The sequence below is a fragment of the Colias eurytheme genome, chromosome 17, assembly GCF_061535395.1.
Source record: "Colias eurytheme isolate Ceu_HAF_F1 chromosome 17, ilColEury1 Martin Lab GWU primary, whole genome shotgun sequence".
Taxonomy (NCBI): domain Eukaryota; kingdom Metazoa; phylum Arthropoda; class Insecta; order Lepidoptera; family Pieridae; genus Colias; species Colias eurytheme.
The window spans coordinates 2,987,331-3,006,924 of NC_142996.1; the positions used below are offsets into that span (position 1 = coordinate 2,987,331).

At 32.0% G+C, this 19,594-nt stretch overlaps 1 protein-coding gene and 1 pseudogene across 1 annotated transcript in view; one reads left to right on the forward strand and one right to left on the reverse strand.

The window, feature by feature from the left end:
• Nucleotides 1–342: 342 nt before the first annotated feature.
• LOC149901094 (uncharacterized) lies at nucleotides 343–8,049 on the reverse strand (annotated as a pseudogene).
• A 2,848-nt stretch (nucleotides 8,050–10,897) lies between these two features.
• The window catches only part of Reck (Reversion-inducing-cysteine-rich protein with kazal motifs), a 39,585-nt gene continuing 30,888 nt past the window's right edge, over nucleotides 10,898–19,594 (forward strand). The window contains exons 1-2 of the mRNA XM_090112063.1: nucleotides 10,898–11,178; nucleotides 13,573–13,709. Coding sequence (XP_089968189.1) covers nucleotides 13,634–13,709 — 76 coding nt within the window. The 5' untranslated portion in view covers nucleotides 10,898–11,178; nucleotides 13,573–13,633. The remainder of the gene's footprint in view (nucleotides 11,179–13,572; nucleotides 13,710–19,594) is intronic.

Here is a 19,594-nt window from a genome sequence, read left to right on the forward strand (position 1 = left end):
TACACATATCTCGAAATTAATAAATAAATAAAAATCAAAAGTTTCTAGTGATCTTTTAATTTGAATAGCTGACATAAATATATTTTGGAACATGAGCACGTAACGTTTTCTCATCTTAAAAAGTAGAATCTGGGCTACTCATAACATAAATATAATTATATTGTATTTCTTTTATTGATCATCTGAATGTCAATAGAATATTTTTTAGTAGTCCAAATCGACCAACAGTGCATTACTCAGAGTACTATTGTGCCATGAGCCATCAGTATGTAACGATAAAAGATTTATTTAAATTGTACACTTTTAATTTAATAGACCATTACACAAATCAATAAAAAATTATTAACAGTTCGCTATAGGAAGAGCATCTTTATCCAAATGGCAAAGACGTCGATAGTCCTGAAATAAAGATATCATTATGAACTTAATTATGACATAATAAGGACCTACAGACCACCACATAGTACTTTTGTTAATACATATAAGAAGGCAGGGTTCGATCCCCGGTATCTCTGCCCACCATACACTAAAGTGCAGTAACAGCAAAATCACGATTTCGAGTAAAACGCATTTAAAGTTAAGAATTGATTTTAAAAAATCAACAGAATGATAAGCAAAAAAATTTGAATGCAGAAAGGTTGTAAAGGCATAGGTTCACACGTTAAAGCAATAAAAAAAAATATATCTTAATAACTGAATTTATTATGGCCATTTATTCTTTTTGGTGCCTATTACTGCATAGCCTTTTTTGTAAAAAATACCATTTTAAACTTAGTAAAATGCAGCAAAAAGCCCTATTACTGCGTTTGGATCAGTTATTTTGTCAAGAAACCCAACTAACATGCAGTAAGGTCAAAAAAAATACTGCATTTTAGTTAGTTTTTTAAGAAAAAAGTGTTCAATTTACTAGTGCAGTAAGAAAAATAGCTAGTTCACAGTTGCAGTATTTAAAACATTAACTGCACTTTAGCTAGGAATAATCATATCTGTGTCATTATGCTATCCAAACTAATCTGCAGTAATGCTGTATTTTACTGCGTGTTAGTCAGTTTATAATGATAAAAGAATGTTAAGTATTCACAACTAAAATGCGACAAGCTTTGATTTTACTGCATTTTAGTTGGGAGTTCGTGACAATAAATTGTATTTTCTTAATTTGCAGTAAAAATAGCTTGTATGGCGGTAAATGTTACTGCGTATTAATTTTTTTTTTAATTTTTTTCCAGAAATATAAAACTATCTAAAGAACTGTAAAATTATATTGCTTACTGCATTTTAGTTATGAAACCTTAAAATTTAATCTGCAGTATAATTTATACTGTATTTTAGTTGGGAAATCACGCCAAATTGTTAATTTTTTTCGTTTGCAGTAAGTGAAAACTGTTAAATAAAAACCATTCTTATAGTCTTAGAAATAAGTAAGTTAATTCAATAGAAAGCTTAAGAAACCCGCTTTCAGAATCACTAATAAAACGAAAAATCACAAAAGGGCTGTTACTGCTCTTTAGTCTCTGGTGGGCAGATCTAATCAGTGCCCCGGTGCAGTATAACAAGTTGACACAAGACTTCATAAGGAGCTCTTGCACGAAAGTAATTAATGGAATTCATTATTTTTTATAAAAAGGCACGTGCAAGTTGCAAAAATCTCTTCCAATTAATAAACAATTTCTAAAGCAAAACTAGCGTTTAGCTACTATTATGTATTCTGTGGCAAAACATTGAGCAAAAATTGCGCCAAATTAAAATGGTTGGGTGTGGAATGGCAAGATGGCCAGAAACACAATAATAAGACCAGGGGGCTCTTTAAATTTAATATTATAAAAATATTAATAAGAAAATCTTGGAGAGAATATGATAATAAGAGAATCTTGGAAAGATGACGGTGGTGAACAACACTCAACTAATTCTTTTTATGTTTCATAGGTACTAACATCGACAACATGTCTAGCAGTATTCTTGTATCGGCAATCCTGTAGAACCTTACTGAATACTGGCTTGTTCAGCAAATTGTTTATGTGAAGCTTTAAGCCCGTTCCAACAGGAAGCCTCTTTTTGTCGCTTCTTATATTCTTCAGCCATTTTGTTGCGAGATCTTTCGAAATTAATATTTTTATCTGTAAATGAAACAATGAGATGGCCAGATTAAGTTAGGTGAGGTTATTCATTGATGAAGTAGAGTAATTTCGTCATCAGGGTATAATATGAATTATAAGGTTGTTTTTGTACATTGTTTTTGTACATTTTCTTTGCTCAGATCTAATAAAATATAGGGATTAGGGAACGAAATATACTGGAGGTACGTACCCATACATACACATGGGGATTTTTCCTTACATTTCCTTTCTTTGCAAGACTTAGCTATAATGCATTGTCTATTACATACACATTTGTCATAATAAATGTGATCATAATTGGATTTTTGATCTATTAATTGAGTATTCATTTTATTTTGTATGGAAGGCTTCTGTTTTGCGGTCTGTTTTTTGGTATCTTCGATTTGGCTGAAATATTTTTAAAGACATTTTTATGGAAAATGTAAGTCTCAAGAAACATCGAAAAGAGCATTATTGTATTAATAATGAAAGTGTATACCAGACTAAATGGATTTTTTTAGCGTAGGTTTTTTTGCACTTGAATTATGTATATCTAATTTACGGTTAAACGTAACCGTAACCGTAAAAAAAACTTACGCCTTTTCTAATCGATCGATTCCGATTTCGATGAACTTATCAAAGCGTTTTTGTGCTTCATCTTGGATATTTTGTATTTGTTTGTATACTATTGTTGTATTGCTGTTATTGCATTGTTCCTTGATAGTCTGGAATTGTGTTGATGAACATAGAACATTTTGTAAATTGATTGATTTAAAGTTCGAGCTTTCGTGACTGACTGATTTTTATAAATAATACGATATGAGATTTGACGAAAAAAATAAAGTTACTTAAAACTTGTTTATCTTTATCACTTATCAGTTTAATTTATTTAAGAAAACTATAGCGTGTATTTCTTTCAAAATAAATGACTTTCTACCTTGTCGTTTATCGATTTTATTTTACAGTTTATTCGATCTTGATTTTTCTTGATTTTCTCGATTTCATTATCAATTTCTCGTTCTCGTTTGATTTTTGATTCTTTATAAACTTTCTGCTCTTTAACAAAATTTTCGTAGTCCTGTTTTAAATTATTTTTCATGTTTGTCTTGAAAATGATTTTGGTTATTTAGATTACAAAAAGAAGGAGAATGAATTAAAAGTAATAGCCCAAAAAAAATTGGAGTAGGTATCTATACAAACCATTTCTTTTGCTTCTATAATATCCATATCGTGAATTGCACGTGTATCTTCCATTTGTGATGTAAATTCTTTCTGTTTCTTATAAATTTTTATTTCTTTTCGTTTATTACACCTAGGATAATTAATTTGAATAGGATTCATACCTATATACAATTTAAATTTATTTATAAATTACTATAATGTATTTTAAAGGTATATAAAGTTGCTTTCTCAGTAGGTAACTATGTCCCTATATATGCTTAAATCTTTAAAACTTCGCAACAGATTTAGAGTGATTCAAGCGGGCGAAGACGTTTCGTCCAGACGTGAAGACGTTTCGTCCAGACGTCCAGACGTTTCATGTCCTATGGGGTCTTAAAGATGAGGAAAATAAGTTTAAGACCACGGGGAAAAGCGCGGGTATTATGAGCCACTAGTTCATATAAATTTAATATTAAGTACAAAGAACTAGCTAACATAGCCTTGTTAATTCGAGCTACTTCAATATTCCTTTCTCTTTGTTGCCGTTTAATTTCATTTTCATTTTTTTCCATATCAGCAGCGCTTTCAAGAGAACTCCACTGAGGTTTCTTTTGTTCTAGCAAGTTGGTTTCGTCTTGTAATTTCTTCTGAAATTCAATTTGGATCTCTCGTTCTTCTAACGTTTTCGATTCTAGAAGAGCACTGAAACATGGATTTGTGAGTGTTTTTATTTTGTTAGAAATAAAGCTTTTTGTTTGATTTTATTGGACGGTTATTATATGATCTTCAGGATATTTCATTATAATAGATTGTAAATTAATTTTTTCAAGTTGTAGGGGCTTGTTAATTGCGGGTGTAATGAAAGATGAAATAACTACGCAAAGGTTATATTTCGTTAACTACATATATTTATTCGGCATGTAATTAATATTCGACCTAATGCGACCAACCCGCGTCCCGACAAGCCCTTAACCATCTGTGCATAGCGCACGAACTGTTTATATATATGAGTTACCGTGTGAACTTTCTTAGCGCTACACTTGAAATTCGATAACTCATAAATTGGCTTGTCGTCGCTACATCATTCCCCCCTTAAAATAAAAAAGGTATACAAGTAAAAAAATCTTACAATAAAATTAAACAATAAACAAATGTATATAAAATGTCGCTATAAGGTTAGGAACAAAATGTTTACAATATAAAGTATAAAAAAATGTTCACAATATAAATCAATCATAACGTATACAAGTGGTTAACAGTTAACACCTAATTTCGTTAAACTATTTATGTTATTACAAAAACTCGGTTGGGTCTTCTAAGTGGCGTGCGATAATTGTTACACGTCATCTAACACTTAGTAACATTAACATTTCAAATCTCAATACGTTCTTTACACTTGTATCGTTTAATATTACAAAGGCTATTACTATACACTCATAAGCCATAAATCAAAAGTACTTAAATTTCTAAGTAGTAAACATTACAATAAAAACTCAACACAAACATAAATTTGAAATACCATACTTAAAACGTTAAACAATGAATAAAAAAACTCGTTTCAAATTTCATAAGTGCTATTATTTATTAAATACGATGTGTTGATTACTAAGTATTTATTATACATTTCTATGAAGTCTTATGAATACTTATAATCATCGTAATTCTAATAAATATAAAATAGTTGAAACAATTACAAATACAATACTATTACCTAAATCGTACTGGTAATCGTATAGCTCTTCCACTACGCGTGGTATGTGTATTAGGCAATTCGCTACTTGGAATTTGTAACGGAACCTCAGTATCTGCCCCAGATGTCGTATCACTATCATCATTCAAATAATATGCAGGTTTTAGACGGTCTACAGATATTCTAACTTTCCTGCCAGTCATTTGAATGTAAAATACCTTTTCCTCTCGACTCAACACACGATAAGGACCGTCGTATGTTGGTTATAAAGGCTTACGTATTGCGTCGTTTCTTACAAAAACATAATCGCACTTTTCTAAATCGGGGTGAATAAATATGTTCCGTCTTTCATTCTGCCTAATAGCTACTGACTGATATTTTCTAATAGAGTCTCGTAATTTACTTACATACTCAAGACTGCTATCTATTTCTAAACTCGATTTTTTATCGTAATAATCACCTGAAAAATCGTAAAGTTGTTCCGTACGTTATTTCTGCTGCGCTTATGCCGGTATCACTTCTTACTGCTGTTCTAAGTCCTAGCAACACAGTTGGTAATTCCGTAACCCAAGACGATGATATATTGCATAAACGTGCCGTTAATGCCGCTTTAAGCGACCTATGCCAACGCTCTACCGCCCCGTTACTCTGTGGGTGGTAAAGTGTCGTACGCAACTTATTAATACCTAATAACTTCATTAGTGTAGCAAATAATTGACTTTCGAATTGGCGTCCTTGATCGCTTGTTAGCTTTTTCGGACAACCAAAACGAGAGATCCATCCTTCATATATTACACGCGAAATCGTTTCAGCAGTTATATATCTCGTAGGAAAACATTCTGGCCATCGCGTCCCCCTGTCACTATGGTTAGGCAATACGTCCTAAAACCTTCGGGTGAAGTGGGTAAAGGTCCAATTAAATCAACATGAATATGTTCAAACCTATCGCACTGCAGAAACGATCCTAAACCTTACACTGTATGTCGATTGTCGATTAACTTTCGATCGTTGACATTCAATGCATGTTTTAGCCCATTGGCCAACGTGACGATTCATATTTGGCCAATAAAAACGATTTTAAATCAATTTGCGTGTAGTCCTTATTCCGGGATGACATAAATTATGCACACTATCAAAGGCAATACGTCGAAATTTATCAGTCAAATAGGGTCTAATTTTATCATTATCTAAATTACAATAAATAAACGTACCGCTTTCAGGTAACATAATTTTCTTTAACCTATTATTAGCGTCTTTCGAATTAGATAATTGCAACATATAAGAATCTTGTTGTTGTTCCTTAGCAAGTTCCGCGTAATCTATCACAGTGGGACAATTTATTGTTGCGACTCGTGATAACGAATCTGCAACGACATTATCTTGCCCACTTACGTGTCTCAAATCCGTCGTGAACTCACAAATGAATATCAAGTGTCGTGTACGTCTGGGTAACTCTTTCTCGCTATTTACTTTATAAAACGCGTAAATTAACGGTTTGTTATCCGTATACACCGTTAACTGTCGTCCTTCGACCATATTCCGAAAATGACGAATAGCCAAGTAAATTGCTAATAACTCCCTATCATACGTACTATACTTGCGTTCAATCTTAGATTCTTAGAAAAATAGCCTACGTGAGTATCCGATGCGTCCGTCATAAGTGCGAGCGATGCATCGGCCCTAGGGTGCTAAAAAAATCTGCACTTTATAAACAAAAACATAAGTTGAGTTACTTTGGCGATAATAAATAACCATTTATACGGTCGCCGTAAACTAAGATCTAAAGTCATTAACTTAGTACCAAATGTCTTAATTACACTAAACTACACTTTATAATCACTACACAGTACACTCACTCGCGGATTGGTTATTTTTCGACACTGGTAAAATTATTAAAAGTCGGCTCTCCTGCTGCTTCTGCCACGCACAAGGTTGACGATAGTACAATCTGGCGATATGCTTAAAGCAGTAATGAAAAAACATAGCCAATTGGGATTTTTCTGTTTTGATATCCCTGCACGATCGCGACTTCGGGATGCGGAGCGATGCGTGCGATTTCCGTACTTTCGACCGCTAAACGATTTGCCTCTCGAGCCTGCACATTCCAGCTGGTTTACCCGCTACGTTAGTTGTGCTAACTGCTCGAGAAGGTTTAATTGTTAACAAACGATATCTATATGCAATTCACTATAATAATGTTCACTCTTCGTCGGGAGTCACCAATGTAGGGGCTTGTTAATTGCGGGTGTAATGAAAGATGAAATAACTACGCAAAGGTTATATTTCGTTAACTACATATATTTATTCGGCATGTAATTAATATTCGACCTAATGCGACCAACCCGCGTCCCGACAAGCCCTTAACCATCTGTGCATAGCGCACGAACTGTTTATATATATGAGTTACCGTGTGAACTTTCTTAGCGCTACACTTGAAATTCGATAACTCATAAATTGGCTTGTCGTCGCTACAAAGTCTTTAACTTTCACGATATTAGTATAGTAATTTATTTGTACCTTATTAATTGTCTCCCATAACAGCTGTCGTCAAAAATTTGTTCCCTGGCTTTTTGTATAATTTCTCCCCTATTAATGTCTTTCTTTTTGGAAAGAAATTGATTGATGAAAGCTATGTTTTTTTGGCGTTCAATTTCTTTATTTCGTTCGATGATATTTACATGGCCCTTAATTAATTTAAACATAGATACATGTATTACTTTATAGTTCTTTTAGAAGTAACAAACCGAAAGTAAGTTATAGATTAAATTTCTGGATGTTGAATGGGTATCATACGAAATTCTTTTTCAGAGGCATTTTTACACAATTCTATAAAGTTAGGTACATTTCCGTATGGATCCCGACCAGGCCCTCTGGGGTGAAACTACATGCAAACAACATCCACTTCCAATTCAATGATATTAAAAATTCAAGGTAATAATAAAATACCTGCACAGTATCTGGCCAAGATTTCATCCAACTTTGAGACATTTCGTTTAAACATTTTAAGTAATCTTCTTTCGTTTGCGCATTTTCTGTATTATTCTGCTTTCTGGCTATTCTTTTCCATTCGTTTTTATGAACGAGAAGGAATCCTTTGGAGGACATGTTAAATATAAAAAGTGTGAAATATTTATTAATAATCTATGTGGTTATGAATTAAATATGATAACTCATTGTAGCGACATCTCGCCAAAGGAATAAATGAACATTAATTTTTCATATTAAGTATTATTTTTGAAATTATTTTTAATTTCAACTTTTTTCAAAACTATGTCCAAATTAAACCATACATTTCTGTACAGTCATTGTACAGTGTAGAGCTACGGAGGTCAGTTAGCTAACACCCAAATGTTATTAAAAAATGTCAAAGGATCACAGATTAAAGTAACGGATGCACTCGGAGCATTTCTATCGCCATCCATCAACGTCAGATCCGATACATGGTTTATCTTTGCAATAACTTTTATTGGGGAATGGCGGGAACAGATGGATCCTCTCGCTCATGAATAGATAACAAATTTGAACTATGTTCAAACGATATAATAGAATCTTCTTTGTTCATGCTATATGCATCTATATGTAAGGTAAGGTATGTACATGTATATGTAAGGAGTAAAATGATTGTGTCATCGTCATAGGCGATAAAAGATTTCTTTGAGTAGGTATATAAGTGTAGAAGTTATAGGTGGATATATCTCCCCTTAAAGAAATGTAAGATTGCGTCAAGTAAATATCGAGTAAATAGCAAGGAAATACATAGTACAGTTGTAAGTTAGGTATTTTTTTTGTTTGTTTATATGTTGTAGATTTATAAAAAAAATATATATTTAAATGGACTGAGGATTAAATCTTTTCTTACGGATTTTTTGGGAACTGCAAGGTACCTGTACAACATAATAAACTAAGTACATAATATGTTAGTAAAAATAACGTAAAGCAGTAAAGCTTTGATAAAACAAATGTTGATACAATTATACATTTTAATTCGTTTAAAGAAAATATATTGCGACAAAGAAATGAGGATTTATGAGCAAAAAAATGTCAAAGTTGTTGAAGTGCTGCACTCCAATAGCAATTTTTTGTTCAACGGTGTCTGTACGCTCTGCACGTTTCTTATAATACTAAGTTTGCTAAAAGGAAGGAAAAACTATTTTGTTTCAGAAAATCGTATATTTATCGGAATGTTGATAGTTATAAGCAGTTATTTATTAATCCAAATCATATCATATAGTTATCATAGCAGCTATATACCTACTTAAAAATAATTATCAAATAGGAAGAGAAAGAAGGGAAAAAAGGTTAAATTTTTATCTTTATTTAGTTACATCTTTTTAATTTTTGATGAACTTTATTTCATTTTACCCACCTATAAAATTCGTAGACATTATTCCTTCTACTAAATTATTCCAAAATCCCGCATAGAAAACATTAGAAAATAGACACATCGATACAGTGCAGTGTTCTTTGGCGCCAATTTCTGACATTCCACCCTGAATGTCCAGTGTGTTACCACTTGACTTCCATTTGCAAATCGTTATTGCATGGGTCCGAGCACTTGACTTTTCAGGTAGACATCACAAAACGGTCGCTAACAAGGAATGGAATATTTAATGTCTTCTAGTTATGATGCAAGCTTTTAAGAAGTTAAAAACGCTTTTAATGTTAGGATAACTTACTTAATGATCTAAGTAGGATAACGAGAGAATGAAGTTCATTTAGAATTCATAGTATCGATTTTTAATAGTTCTGAGTTTGAAGGTTTTATTAAATACCTACGTAATTTCGTGAAAAAAGTTCACCGTAAAAAAAGGTGCAAAAAATAATGTACATATAAATATATAGTCTGAAAAATAAACAGGGCCAAGCAAAATGAAAAGATGTTTGTCTTCATTTAAACATTTGTAATAAAGAAATACGAAGCGGGACGCTTGGGTAAAAATATCCTACTTGAAAAACTATAAATTTTACTTTGTGTGGAACAACTTTCTTACGGCTACAGTTGGAAGCAATTGGCAAAGGCTTAAACTTTGTGTTTGTCAAAGTTTGCTTGAATTTTATATAATTTTGCAATGTGTGGAAAATATCTTGTTTTCCACTATCATTTGTAACATTTCTGGATAAATATTTTGATGTGAAATTTGAACGAAATAAATTATGGATGGTCTGCTTTTATAGTTTGCGTGGACGTATCTTTTGATATATGTATTTAACATAGTTTTATTTAATTAAGTAAACACAATTTAAATTATTTGAAATTTTAGAGATAAGAAGAAAAATTATTATTACTTACTAGCATGATGATTGCATAATCAGATAAATTACGTACATTGATGGTTTGAATGTTTGATACTTGTTTGATAGATTTGATGGTACCTCAGAGGATGGTACCTATCAAATCTAAGGTATCCTAACAAATGAAATAAACATGGTTTTTAAAAAAAAGAAATAAAGAAGTAATTAACAGTAATAAATATTATTTATTAATCAAGAAAATTGTGTTTATTTTGTAGAGATCTAGTTATTACAAAATGAATTGTACAAAAATGAATACATACTTAGCTATAATTTTGTTTATATATAGATTGTTTGACTGTTTTATGTTTTATGATACCTAATATTAGATAAGATATTCTATTTAATTTTACATGTCTTGTAACTTGTAAATTAGGTAAGTAGGTATATTATGATATGTAGAGCTTAGTTATAGACCACACATGCTTTGTTATTTATCTGCCGGCAAGTTTTTAACACTTCAGTAATTGTGGTCAGACTCATCAGTGTCACATCTGTGCTTCGCTTAAATTAAAAGTAATTTTCTTATGCAGAATTAATTAATGACTAACGAGCTCAATAGGGTTCATCAAGCGGAAGCACTCACGAGACAGCTATATACGACATCATGTATGAATGAACAGGACGGACTGCGGGCTGGAGTTGAATGAATTTATGTCGGTCTATTTAGTTACGCGTCAATTTGGCGCGAGAAAGGTTGTGAGCGAGGTTAAGTTTCGGGTGTTGAAAAAAGCGCGCGAACTTTCTTTCACGTGACGTTTGTCTATGCTCCTATTTTTTTAATGACCAGGATAGTGCTCTTATTTTAATGTTATGAAAAAATGAGTTGTATGTTTTATTCTTTTTATTCTTGACTTGTTAAAAAATATTTTTCGTACAACAGTGACTGAGTGAATTAATATCAGTGTATATTTATAGTAAAGTCTATATAATTAACAAAAGGTAAGAAAATTTTATGTTTACACACTTTACAGATAAGCGGTAACCGGGAGTTCGCTAAGATAATGTGATAATATTTTTATTATTGTGTAAATATGATGCGGAGATGTGCTAATCAAACCTACTACCTCTATACCTAAATCAAAACACAAATATGTAGAAATATTTATTATCAAGTTACTTAGTACATATTATATTTACCTATTTTATACCTAGATTGTTCATATTTTATCCGTGTAAAACGTGTGCACTGCAGACGCTTACGTAAATGCATTTTTTTATTATATAATTACGTAGGAATTATTAGAAAAAAATCTAAACTAAAATTATAAAGGGGAGATATTTCATTTATTGTTTAATTGTTGGTATTTCTACATAAAAAATGTAGAGCGAATAAAATATACTTAATAAAATTAGAAACACATCTTTACTTTATTAATATAAACTAAGTAGGCTGGATTATTTTTCCCGGTTGAGCCTAGTAACATAATACAAAAATTAAATACATAATTTATGTAAATATAAATAAAATGCATTGCTGCCATACCTACTCTCCGACTTCTACCATACGATATGGCAGCTTATTATAATTGTTATGTTTTAGTAATATTAAGTTAAATAATCATTTATTTTAATAATCTCAAAGCAAATTGAAATAACATATTATAGATTTTATATAAGTGTGTCAATATATCAAATGCTCTCTTTCGTTGTACATCGGTACAGGGGTCCCCAAAGTTTTTTCTCTTCTGCATAATACATTCATCACCCAACAGTAGAAATATAGACAACTAAAGCATTTGAATTCGACAAGGCTTTGGTATTTGAACTTTTCCAAACGAAAAAGGTACGTAAACCTTATTTATGGGAAAACTTTTGAGATAAACTTACCAAGTGAGTGGGTGGGCAACTAGAGTATGTAGGTATAATTATAGCATAATGTTATTTATGTATGGTGAGTGTAGCCATGTTAATTACTAAAGTTAAATATTATTAAATTGTAAGCGTTTAAACTTAATGGCACTTGCTGAGTGAATTATAGTGCATTAGGGTAATGAGGAACACGAACATAGGGGAACTACTTACTATAAGATAATACCTAATTCAAATTTAAGGGGTTGGAAAATTATCATAGAATATTTAATACAATAAATTGCGACACTAATTATTATCAATTAATTGATTTCGTCAGATTTTCTTTTTTTCTTGTTGAAAATAAAATTTATTTCAAAAATATGCAAAAATGTCTGAAAAGTTAAATCTCACATTTTTAAATGAGAAGTCCATACTCATCTGTATTACAATTAGGTTTGTGGAATGATTATAGCATTGCTTTTTAAATGTAGCCCATTTAAGATTTGAATCAACTTTCTTTTCAAAAATGTGTTGCTCCTGTTTTGGTTTAAGTTTTTCTTCGCCGAAACTCCTGCGATGCTTTTAAAAAAGCAATTTGTCATTTAGTTGGTAACACTCGGAACAGGTGCCCGGATTGCGCCCTTTTCACCAAGATTTATTACCGGCTTACGAATTTTCCGATAAACAGACCTCGCAAAATTCGAGTTGAGATTAACAAGAATAAATTACTGCAAAACGCCAAGTTTGATTAAATAATAAATTGTTTATTGAGATATGAATATTTATGAAAGGATTAAATAGGTACATAACTACATAGATAAAATTGAAAAAATACAAAAAACATGTATCTAGTTAATGTAGAGTCTAGAGTACATTTCGTAAAAGAGAGTTATCGGACATAAGAAACTCGCAATTTTTTTGTATATTTATTTATTATTTGTAGAAATATTCTGTATTCAGTCAGATAACTGCAAAAAAGTGTGACTTCACAAAGCAGTGCAATTAAAAATAAAACGAGGAGAATGGGAAAAGACTTGACCTACTACCGTTTTCTTTTATCGCATGTTCATTTTGAATTCATATCTTATATAAAAAAACATAAAAAAATATATAAAAAAGGATGAATAAAGCTAATATGGATTTGAATAAGTTCTAATGTTGTAGGTACTTGCTCTCCGGCTTCGCCCGGGCTTACACTTGATATATATAATAGGTACCAATAAGTAAAGAAAGAGCTTGTAACGGTAGGTAACTAAAAATATTTTTTTAAATAGATAGAATACCTAGTTTTTGGGTTCATTCGTTATACACAAAAAATAAAAATCTTTCCTCTTCTTAATATTCGCATAGATCTAGATTGTTAAAAAAGCTGAATTAAGTATGATTTGAAAACTCTATCATGTTTAGACAAAAATACTATTAATACAATCTTAAATGTACCTATCAGTACGTCTCTATGTATCATCAAACGCAAACAATTTTTGTTTGTGAAACACGGCAATGAAAATTGTTTACGGATCATTCAAAGCTGTTATTTTTCAGATGTTCTGGAACGATGACGTCACTAATGTTCTGGAATGCTGACGTCATGAACTAAGAAAGAATGTCACGAGGAGACAGATATTGGAAGTGGAGGCTGATCTTTTCAGCTTTCTCGTTGGCTTTTGCTAATTCGCAAGGTGAGTCTTAAAAGATAATAATTATTTACGTAGGTAATGTTTTAAAATGATTCTTATGGAGAAGTTTGGTTATATATACAAGTTCCTATATCTAGAAAAGTTGTACAACCCTAAATATGTATTAAAAGTGACATAATATATTCCTAAATGGGTGGCAAAGGCGCATTACAATTGAGCTTTTACGAATTTTACGTACCTAGCAAATATTTTAAGCGAGTCCCAAAACTTACAGTGCGTAATAACTAAAATATAATTTGCTTTGAATTAAATAACAAACGTGTCACAAACACAAATTATAAACTCAATAAAGTTATAACTGAAACCAAAACAAATTTATATTTTATAATTGCTCACATATTACAGACATTTAAATAATTAAAACTTTTTTGGCCTGCGCTATATGCGTACTTCTTCGCTCTTTACAGGATCCCAAGTTTAGGGTCCAAAGGTCTCACTTCAATATGTACCAGCTCTTATTTCCCCCGGGTTCTCGAACTTTCTCTATTCACAGCTTCCTTGTGAACTTCCCTTATTGATTTGGGCCCTTTATCGTTGCTTCGTCTTAAATTAATCAACTTCTATACAAATAGTAGATTTCTTTTCTAATAGCTTAGATTTGTCTTTCACTGTAAATAGATTACGAGTAAATAAAAGCTTTGCTTAATTTGGAACATATTTTGGATTATTGGTGAATTAAAATACATATATTTAGATATAATGCTATGATCGTTTCTTTGTACTACTTAAACACCCCTTGCCAAGATTATCGCCAAACCCTTTCAGAATTCAGACAGGCTTACCTTTAGAGTACAGTATTGTGTGAAGCCTTCTAGGCCTCTACAACACCTATTCAATTGAATATCTTATATCAGTCGAGGTATATAGCATTATGTCCTATGGAATTCTACTATGGGGCAGGGCTGCAGATATAGAAACTATATTTATATTACAGAAAAGAGCCATACGCTCTATATATAATTTACGTGCTCGGGACTCACTTAGAGATCTCTTTAAGAATATTGGTATCCTCACTGTACCATCACAGTATATATTTAATAATGTTTTACATGTACACAAAAACGCGGACTTACACACAAAAGTAGGAGATAGACACAGTTATGGCACAAGGAATAGAAATAAAATTGAAATGCCATTTTATAGGTTAGCTAAAGTTAAAAATTCATTTATGGGCCAAGGTATACGTTTTTACAATAGAATTCCTCATAGTATTAAAGAGTTTAGTAGTGTTAAATTTAAAACTTATTTAAAAAATGTATTAGTTCAGAGAGCCTACTACAGCATTAAGGAATATATGGAAGATGAAAATCCATGGAGGGTTGTCGCGTAAGAATAACAGGACAGTTCTTTGGCATATTATGATAATATATAATATTATGTAGTTAGATGTAAGTAACATGTAATGTAAAATTATATTGTATATGGACATGACTTTAAAAGAGCAACTATGGAGTTTCTTGCCGGTTCTTCTCCATAGATACTGCTTTCCGAATCGGTGGTAAATTTAAAGAATGTAATGACGATTCAAAAGTGCTTCTGGAAGAAGTCTAATTGAATAAATAAATGTTTGAGTTTGAGTTTGAGTTTGAGTTTATAAGTTAGAAGTCTTTTAATAACCACATAAGGTCAGGTGGGGTAAGAGGAACATATTTCATTTTCAGTAAAATATTTTGACTGCTAGGAACAACATTTATAGCTTTTTAAGATGTTTGAAACACACAGAACTTACCTTTATGTATTAGCTTCCCGTAGGCTAAATGTCATTACTCTAATAACAGTTCTTACGAAGATATTGACATTAATGTCAAGATTGAGTAATCGTTCCTCTTCCCCCTTACAAGGGGTAAGAGGGACAGTCATTGTATTTCCTAAGATTGGAGTTTGAATTAAAATATTCGTTGCTAAATGTTCGTTAATTTGTAGATAGAATGTCTTTGGTCAATATTAGATCTTAATGTCGATGAAATAAGGTATAATTTGGAATAAAAAACAAGAATACATCAATTCGGGGTAAGAGGGACATACAGGTTCGATCAGGGGTGGCAAACTAAAAAGAAGTCGACTAGTTATAATTCTATTTTTATTTAATCATACATAGTAATGGTAAACAGTCTGTCCCTAACTAGTTTTCCTAGTTAGTTACTCTTTAAAAATAACAATGGCACTATGTGATGAGATCAATATTGCGAATCAGTATTTTAATTCATCTATTAAGAACCTTCTCCTTTTTAAGAAGTCAGTTAAAAATATAAATGATCTTCTTGATCCAAAAGAAATTCTTTGGAATTTCTGGAATTTTGAGACAGGCGAACTTAGCGAAACTTGGCGAATAGTGGTGCTTGCATCACTGTGTTTCGGTTTGGTGGTGAGATGAGGCCCTGAAGTAATTACTGGCACAGGAGGCATAATCCTTTAGGCCAGCAACGCACTTGTGACTCCTCTGGAGTTGCGAATGTCCATGGGCGGCGGAAATCGCTTAACATCAGGTGATCCGTATGCTCGTTTGCCCGCCTATTAAATAAAAAAAAAATATAAAAAAAACACATGAGCGAGAAATTTTTAGTTATAATTTAAAATTGTAATAGGTACAGAACAGTCAGTCACTTCTTTTCATTTTATCCACATATAATTATAAATTAATCAAAATGTTGGTCACCCCTCACACGGGGGAAGAGAAACATATGTTCCTCTTTCACCGTCAATAGTGAGCCTCTTACCCCAGCTATTGTTTTTGAAGTCTAGGATTTTCAAGCGAAAGAAACTCACAATATTTAGTTGTTTCTTAACTAAAATGATTAATAAAAGAAATACTTACAGTTTTCTCCGTGTATCAGGATATTTAAAATATTTCTAGCACACTTTTATCACTAAAATATGGGTTCGCAAAAAAACGAGCCAACTTGGTGTTAGCCGAATTCGCAACTGTCAAATTTGTTTACATTTTTTGTGATGTCTGTGCTACGTAGCGACATCTACTCAAAACCGCTCAAACTAATTCGCCTTCACTTTTTTATCGACGGAAAGTACATAGTCATAAACGCTTCGGTTTACTAGTTATGGTCTCTAGGCCCTCTTCCCCCAGTGACCCTCTTACCCCACCTGACCTTAGAGTTGATTTTATGGGTCTCCAATTTTGAATTCTACATGGAACAAAAATACTGTGGAAAATAACTCGGCACAACCATAGTTACATAGATGGTAAAGCTATAAGTATAGGTACTATGAAAACGTTGGGCTGTTCATAAATTAATTAATGTCGTGTTTCCATTAATTCATAATGAGATAAATGGCCCAGCCAATCAGCTAATTTACTTATCCAATGGGTTCGCACGCGCAATGCCTGTTAATTTCAGCTCATGAATACGTTATAAATGTTATTACGAATATTGCTTTTTGCGGGTCTCGTGGAAATCGGTGCTGTTTATCTTTAGATGAATAGATATTATAGTATGAGCTTTCTAATTATGGTATCTAGTAAAGTTGAAAATTGTTGAAATACTTAATAAATTATACAATGGAAATATAATGCAATGTATCATGATGTGCTTACGAATAATATATGTTAGTGTTTTAATCTATACTAATATTATAAAGAGGAAAGGTTTGTATGTATGTATGTATGGTTTTCACGCATAAACTACTGGACCGATTTTGATGAAATTTGGCACAGATAATCTTTAGACCCTGAGAAAGAACATAGGCTACCCTTTATTGCGAAATATGTACCACGGGCGAAGCCGGGGCGGACCGCTAGTGATATATTTTATAACACACAAAACAGCAAAAAGCGTGGTGCATTGAATCAGAAACAAAGAAGTCTGCGTAGGTAATCCCTATTAGCTTGAATGTAGCGTTGGTTTCTATTGAAAAACGTAAACGTAGCCCTTTAGTACAACATTTTTAATGTAGTAATGAGAATATTATTTATTTATTAATCATGATGTGGCTGTACCTAAATTTCACCTAAATCGGGTGAGCAGTTATTCTATAAAAGAGCATCCATCTTTAAATGTATGACTTAAAAGCTATCCTGTCATTGGGCTATATAATACAAAAGGCGACTCTTGTTTATATAAGCCAATGATAGAAGGTATAATTGGGATTAGTACTAAATAAAACAAAATTCAATTGCAAAAATAATTTTATTTCAAAGATCACAAGAATTAATAATAGGTATTCATGGTCGTTCAATTTATTAAAATTGATTTAGATGCGCTTCAAAGCCGCTATTAAGTGAAGCGTAGAACTGCTTTAAAATTGTTAGGAAAATGGATTATAATAAAATGTCGTTAGCTTTATAAAATATAACGCGATTATACAGTCCAGTCGCTGTAATCATACTGCCTTACTAACTATCGAGAAGTGCATATAATTTGGATCAACTTTGATGCAAACGAGTTATAGGCACTGAGTTATATGCACACATTTGCAATTGCTCGGTTCTGGTTGCTATTAATAATGGCTAATTACTCTTATTTACGTAAGTTTCTCTGCGTAGGGAAATATGAATTATCGGTGCGAAAGTTAGGTAATTTTCTGTTTCTGATTCTTGTTTAGGATGTTATTATTTCTAGGTAGGTACATATTGATATATTAAAAAATAAAATCAAACAAGAAAATATTAAATATTTATAAAAATGCACATTTAATTTTATTTAGAAATAGATATTTTTTCTAAAAAACATCCTGTCCACAATTTTAGAACTTAAGTATATAGGAATTTTACAAAAGTAATTAGGGTCTACATAATTTTGTTTGGTAAGCAACCCATAATTACAGAAAGTAAATTTAAGTGTTTACAATTTCCAGACACAAGTTACTGCCTACTAATAAACAGAAATTAATTTTGCCAGGCTTGTTTCGCTAAATCTTAGAAAGCCGCGCTTTGAAATTCACTAGCGACTGGTGCTCATAAATAAAATTTAAACAGTAACTCAATTAATTTTACACCACCGTAAAGCTGAGAACCGTGTCACAACAGTATATAATCAATCCCGAGATCGTAATGTCGACACTAAACTCAAACTCAAACTCAAACTCAAACATTTATTTATTCAATTAGACTTCTTAAAGAAGCACTTTTGAAACGTCATTACATATTTTAAAATTTACCACCGATTCGGAAAGCAGTATCTACGGAGAAGAACCGGCAAGAAACTCCATAGTTGCTCTTTTAAATCATGTCAGTTTTACAATTTTACAAAATACATATGTAACAACATATAAGTATTGTAATAACATGCCAAAGAACTGTCCTGTGGTTTTTACGCGACAACCCTCCATGGGTTTTTATCGTCCATATATTCCTGAATACTGTAGTACGCTCTCTGAACTAGTACATTTTTTATATAAGTTTTAAATTTAGAACTACTAAACTCTTTAATATTATGAGGAATTCTATTGTAAAAGCGTATACCTTGACCCATAAATGAATTTTTAACTTTAGCTAATCGGAAAAATGGCATTTCAATTCTATTTCTGTTCCTTGTGCCATAACAGTGTCTATCTCCTACTCTTGTGTGTAAGTCGGCGTTTTTGTGTACATGCAAAATATTATTAAATATATACTGTGATGGTACAGTAAGGATACCAGTATTCTTAAAGAGATCTCTTAGTGAGTCCCGAGCACGTAAATTATATATAGAACGAATGGCTCTTTTCTGTAAGATAAATATAGTTTCTATATCTGCTGCCCTGCCCCATAGTAGAATTCCATAGGACATAATACTATGAAAGTAGCTGAAATAAACCAATCTAGCTGTATCTTCATCGGTGAGATGCCTTACCTTTCGGACTGCATATGCTGCTGAACTGAGCTTACCTGCAGCGGTGTTGACATGGGCTCCCCACTGTAGTTTCTCGTCCAA